Below are 6,604 nucleotides of genomic sequence, written 5' to 3'. Positions count from 1 at the left end.
AACAAATTGTAAGTCCTACATCTAACTTTGACAGTATAATTTTAAACTAACTCATTTGACTTCAGTGAAGCTAGTCTAGATTTCATGATTTCATTAGCAGATTGCACCCTATGTTCTCAAAGAGACAGTTTTGTCATCAGTTGATTATGTCTACAAAGAAACTCAGGATGAAATCACAGTCAAGTTGCAATGATGCACATTTTAACTCTTGGTGAATAACCTCCACATAATCAGTTTCTTCCATGCAGCTTTCATCTCCTTGTTCCTCATGCTGTAGATGATCGGATTCATCACTGGAGGCACCAGGGAATAGAGAACACCCACCACAAGGTCCAGACCTGATGCTGAGTTGGAGGTGGGTTTCAGGTAGGCAAAGATGCCAGTGAAAATTAACAAAGAGACCACAGTGAGGTGAGGAAGGCAGGTGGAGAAGGCTTTATGCCGGCCCTGCTCAGAGGGGATTCTCAGCACAGTTTTGAAGATCTGAACATAAGACACAATTATAAAAACAAAGCAGTTTAACCCTAAAAACACACCTAAGGCAATAGCCCCAACTTCAGTAAGGTATGAATCAGAGCAGGTGAGCTTGAGTAGCTGGGGGATTTCACAGAAGAACTGGTTGATGACATTGGACTGGCAGAAGGGTAACCTGAAGGTGTTCCCGGTGTGCAGGGCAGAGTAGACACTACCAGTAATCCAGGCACTGGCTGCCATTTGGACACAAGCTCTCCTGTTCATCACTCTCTCATAATGCAGTGGTTGGCAGATAGCGACATATCGGTCGTATGCCATGATGGTGAGTAAGGCAAGATCAGTTGCAGTGAACAGGAAAAAGAGAAAGACTTGGGTGACACATCCAGGATAAGAAATCACCCTGGTGTTCATGAGGGAATTGGCCATGGATTTGGGGATGGTGACGGAGATGGAGCCGAGGTCTAGGATGGTCAGATTCACCAGGAAGAAGTACATGGGGGTGTGAAGATGGTGGTCGAGGGCTATGGCTGTGATGATGAGAAGATTCCCCATCAGGGCTGCCAGGTAAATCACCAGGAACACCACAAAATGCAAAATCTGCAGCTCCCGAACGTCAGAGAATCCCAGGAGAAGGAACTCGGTCAAGGTGGTTTGGTTGGACATTTTCTTTCTCAGTTCATTGTGTGATGGCTGTGGAGGGAAGGACAAAGACAGTGGGGGAATTACAGTGACAGAGGGAGTGGCCCTGATTTCCCACAACAATATGATGTGAGTGTCAACAATGCACAACACTCATCACTTCTATTAACTAAGGGTATGTCTACACTACGAGAGTAGTTCGATTTTAGTTAAATCGAATATGTGCAATCGATATTAGAAAGTCGAACGTCTGTGTCTACACTAAGGACAGTAATTCGACTTTGTCAGTCCACACTACCAGGGAAAGCGTCGACATTGGAAGCAGTGCACTGTGGGCAGCTATCCCACAGTTCCCGCAGTCCCCGCTGCCCAGTGGAATTCTGGGTCTAGCCCCCAATGGCTTCTGGGTAAAAAATTGTGGCGAGGGTGCTTTTGGGTAACTGTCGTCATCCGTCAGTCACTACCGCCCTGCCTCCCTCCCTGAAAGCGCCGGCGGGAAATCAGTTCGCGCACTTTTTGATCAGTGACAGCGTGGACGCCAGAGCACTGCGATCATGGATCCCGCTGCGACCATCGCTGCAGTTGTGGCTGTTCTCAACGCCTCGCACCTTATCATACACCTTTCCCACAGGCAGATGCAGAGAAATCAGGCGAGGAGGCTACGGCACCGCCGTGAGGGCCTGAAGTCGGAGAGTAGCACAGAGCTGTCAGAAACCACGAGCCCCAGCGCCCAGGACATCACGGTGGCAATGGGGCATGTGGATTTTGTTGAACGGCGATTCTGGGCCCGGGAAACAAGCACGGACTGGTGGGACCGCATAGTGCTTCAGGTCTGGGATGAATCCCAGTGGCTGCGAAACTTTCGCATACGGAAGGGGACTTTCCTGGAACTTTGTGACTTGCTGTCCCCTGCCCTGAAGCGCAAGGACACCGGCATGCGAGCAGCCCTGACTGTCCAGAAGCGAGTGGCCATAGCCCTCTGGAAGCTTGCAACGCCGGACAGCTACCGGTCAGTCGCGAACCACTTTGGCGTGGGCAAATCTACCGTGGGGGTTGTTGTCCTGCAAGTAGCCAAGGCAATCGTCAAGGTACTGCTGTCAAAGGTAGTGACTCTGGGAAACGCGCAGGTCATCATAGATGGCTTTGCCGCGATGGGATTCCCAAACTGCGGTGGGGCTATAGATGGGACTCACATCCCTATCCTGGGACCGGGCCACCAGGCCAGCCAGTACATCAATAGAAAGGGCTACTTTTCAATGGTGCTGCAAGCACTGGTGGACCATCGGGGACGGTTTACAAACATCTACGTCGGATGGCCGGGCAAGGTTCATGACGCTCGCGTGTTCAGGAACTCTGGTCTGTTTAGACGGCTGCAGGAAGGTATTTACTTCCCAGACCACAAAATAACTCTTGGGGATGTGGAGATGCCTACAGTCATCCTCGGGGACCCAGCCTACCCGCTAATGCCCTGGCTCATGAAGCCCTATACTGGCGCCCTGGACACAGAAAAAGAACTCTTCAACTACCGGCTGAGCAAGTGCAGAATGGTGGTGGAGTGTGCTTTTGGCCGTCTCAAAGGGAGATGGAGAAGCTTACTCACTCGCTGTGATCTCAGCGAAACCAATATCCCCATCGTTATTGCAGCTTGCTGTGTGCTCCACAATCTGTGTGAGAGCAAGGGGGAGACCTTTATGGCGGGGTGGGAGGTTGAGGCAAATAGCCTGGCTGCTGATTATGCCCAGCCAGACAGCCGGGCGATTAGAAGAGCCCAGCGGGACGCGCTGTGCATCCGGGAGGCTTTGAAAGCTAGGTTCCTGAGTGAGCAGGGCAACCAGTGACTATTAAGTTTGTTTACAGAGAAGCTGAACCTGCCCCCGTTTCTTTACCCAGTTGCCGTCGACTATCCTCTCCACTTACATACCCCCTTCACCCCCTTCCCAAAAAATAAAATCTGTTCTGTTTTGTTCATGGACACCGTTGTCTTTATTACTGTTTTCGCGGGAATGTTTTAAACCTGGGACACAGACTGTGGCGGGGGGCGGGTTTAGGGTTGTGATGCAAATGATGCTTCTAAACTCCAGGAAAGACAGGCTCCGCGGTGGTGGACTGGTAGCTTCAACGGAGCCTGCCAACCCTCCTGGCCGGGACTGCGTGTATGTGTCTGCTATGTGACTGTCTTGCAGGGGGAGGAGGGTTACAGATCCCCTGCTGCGCGGCTCTGTGATCCAGGGTAAGGACCGCTGCATAAGATCTGTAACTGCCCTCCCCCGCCACCAAGTCACAGAGCAACACCACCGCCCCCACCACAGAAAACATGAAAACCACCTCCCAGACTAACCAGGATAACTAGTCACTGCACTGTATATGTGCCCTGCTGCTGCACCTGCCCCCTGCTAAAGGTGACTGTCCTGTCCAATGACCAAGGCCCTTCCCCCCCCTTCAGACAGACTCCCCTCCAAAAGAAGAGGATGGAAACAGAAATGAACAGAAACGTATTCTTTATTAACAACCGCACATGGAACGGGGGGGTGAAACTTGGACGGGGTCTTGTGTGAGGCCGGTAGGAAAGGACTTTTCAAATTTTGGGGAATGAGAGCCTTCTAGTGGTAGAGCAGTCCGCAGGGGTGGAGTGAAATTTTTCCCGGCCCCTTCCACCCCTCCGTGTTTGGACTTTGGGTGAGGGGTGTATGGGACTTGGTGGCGGGGCAGGGCAGTTACAGAGAGACTGCAGCGGGGCTCTCTCCTCCTGCCTCCGGTCCTGCAGAACATCCACAAGGCGGCGGAGCGTGTCCGTTTGCTCCCTCATTAGTCCAAGCAGCGTTTGAGTAGCCTGCCTGTCCTCCTGTCGCCACCTCTCCTCCCGTTCCATGTTTGCCCGGTGCATTTGGGACAAGTTCTCCCTCCACTGTGTCTGCTGGGCTGCCTGTGCTCGGGAGCATTCCATTAGTTCAGCAAACATGTCTTCCCGTGTCCTCTTCTTCCTCCTCCTAATGTGCGCTAGCCTCTGGGCAGATGTGGCTGTGGGAATTGGAAAAAGGGAGTGAATTCCTGAGACAGAGCAATGTATCTGTGAACAGAGAACATAGTCTTTCTCTGTGAACAAGACCATGCAGAGCACCTATCACACGCGCACTGAGGACAAGGTCGAATTTTCGGCCCTCGCCTACAGTGCCTGCGGTCTTGCTGTGGCGAGCTGAGGAGCAGGGCAGGACACCGGACTTTGTCTAGATGGCAAACATGGTAAGCCGTACACTTGTGGCCGCTTAAAACTTTAAGAGTGGCACTGGCCTCCTTTCACATAGAAAGCAATGCGAGTCTCTGCTGGCAGCAATCCTGCAAGCATGAACTCTGGCCCTGTCCCAGCCCCTCGCGGCTGTAAACCGCGTGGCTGTAAACCGGCGGTTGCAGTTCTGTAAAGGGACGGGCAAGCAGTCCCAATACTAACTTTCCCCTACCGATTTCACAGCAGGGAGTCATGCCTGACATCACCCTCCTGAAGGTCTCCGAGAGCCAGAAGGAGAAGATGCTCCGGGACAGCCTGCAGAAACCGGGGCCATTTGCTGCACTGCTGTGCAAGGCCATGATCCCGGAGTACCTGCTGGCGTTGTGGCAGGGAAACGTGTCCTACCACGGGGGGCCTAATAAGCTGTCCCTGCCCAGGAACCTGCTGATGAGGCTTGAAAAACACCTGCAGGAGGTGTATGAGGAGTTCTCCCCGGAGGATGTCGCCTCGATCCCCGGTTACATTGACCAGTTCTTGGCTTAGGTGCCCTTGGAGGGACAAATGACTGCAGGGTTTTGGGCACTATAATCATGAAGCGGACATTGTGAGATTTTTTTAAAATGGTTCGGACTATATATTGAGGCGCCCAAAGACGGAGTAATCATGATACACTTTGCACTGATTCCCCTTTTGTTTGACTTTCCTGTTTACATGTTTTGAAGCACTTTACCCACTGTTAATATTTTCAATCTTCCTGTTTTGTTGCAAATAAATGTTTACATGTTTTAAAGCACTTTAGCTACTGTTAATATTTTAAATATGCCAGTTATGTTGTAAATAAATGTTTGGATATTTAAAACACTTACTGCTTGATCCTTCCCCTGAATCTGTGTCTGGGGTAACGGCTGGGGAGGGTTGGTAGGGGATCTCTGTCAGGGTGATGAAGAGCTCCTGGCTGTCGGGCAAATCAGCGTTGTAAGCGCTGTCTACTGCCTCGTCCTCCTCATCTCCTTCCTCCTCTTCCCCGTCCGCTGAGGAACCGGCCGCGGACAATATCCCATCCTCAGAGTCCACGGTCAGGGGTGGGGTGGTGGTGGCGGCCGCACCTAGGATGGAATGCAGTGCCTCGTAGAAACGGGATGTGTGAGGCTGGGATCCGGAGCGTCCGTTTGCCTCTTTGGTTTTTTGGTAGCCTTGTCTCAGCTCCTTGATTTTCACGCGGCACTGCGTTGCATCCCGGCTGTAGCCTCTCTCTGCCATGGCTTTAGAGATCTTCTCATAGATCTTTGCATTCCGTCTTTTGGAGCGCAGCTCGGAAAGCACGGACTCATCTCCCCACACAGCGATGAGATCCAAGACTTCCCGATCCGTCCATGCTGGGGCCCTCTTTCTATTGGATTGCACGGCCATCTCTGCTGGAGAGCTCTGCATCGTTGCCACTGCTGCCACTGCTGCTGAGCTCGCCACGGTGTCCAAACAGAAACTGCGCTTCAAACTGCCCAGACAGGAAAAGGAATTCAAATTTTCCCGGGGTGTGGCTGGTCAGAGCATCCGAGCTCGGACTGCTGTCCAGAGCGTCAACAGAGTGGTGCACTGTGGGATAGCTCCCGGAGCTATTAGCGTCGATTTCCATCCACACCTAGCCTAATTCGATATGGCCATTTCGAATTTAGCGCTACTCCTCTCGTTGGGGAGGATTACAGAAATCGATTTAAAGAGGGCTCTATGTCGAACTAAATGGCTTCGTGGTGTGGACGGGTGCAGGGTTAATTCGATATAACGGCGCTAAATTCGACATAAAAGCCTAGTGTAGACCAGGCCTAAGAGTGGTGAGTTATCATTTGAATGTAAATTGGTGCAGCTCCCTTGAAGTCAATGAAGCTGCATCAGTTTGCACCATCTGAAGATCTGGCTCATGATGTGGCTTAATAAAATGCCATGTGAAGGATGGAGCAAAGTACAATCCCAATGCAACAATTCTAGCCAAGATGGATCCCCTATTGCTACAAACAGCAGGCTCTGGACTTGGGCAACACTGCCTGATATCCTCTTTTCATGGAAATACGAGATCGACTTGGCATTGTGTATGACAGCTCGCCTGTAACGATTTCACTGCAACATCACATAGATGGCCGGCTGCCTGCAAACGTATTGATTTACGACACCAATTCCTGACTGCATTTCCATCTGTGTGTTCTTATGGGCTAGCAGCATCGCTCCTCTACCTCTCTGCTGTGTCATTTATCTCTGTCACTTTATGGGTGTGCG

General features: G+C 51.5%; 1 protein-coding gene across 1 annotated transcript; it reads right to left on the bottom strand.

Moving 5' to 3' along the window:
* Positions 1-201: 201 nt before the first annotated feature.
* LOC112124476 (olfactory receptor 14A16-like) lies at positions 202-1,137 on the bottom strand. The gene has a single exon (XM_024222967.2). It carries the CDS (start codon positions 1,135-1,137, stop codon positions 202-204), a length of 936 nt encoding a protein of 311 aa, XP_024078735.2.
* Positions 1,138-6,604: the final 5,467 nt, after the last annotated feature.

The sequence above is a fragment of the Terrapene carolina genome, unplaced genomic scaffold, assembly GCF_002925995.2.
Source record: "Terrapene carolina triunguis isolate 2854851 unplaced genomic scaffold, T_m_triunguis-2.0 Scaffold34984, whole genome shotgun sequence".
Lineage (NCBI taxonomy): Eukaryota > Metazoa > Chordata > Testudines > Emydidae > Terrapene > Terrapene triunguis.
This window is presented reverse-complemented; position numbering and strand designations above follow the sequence as displayed.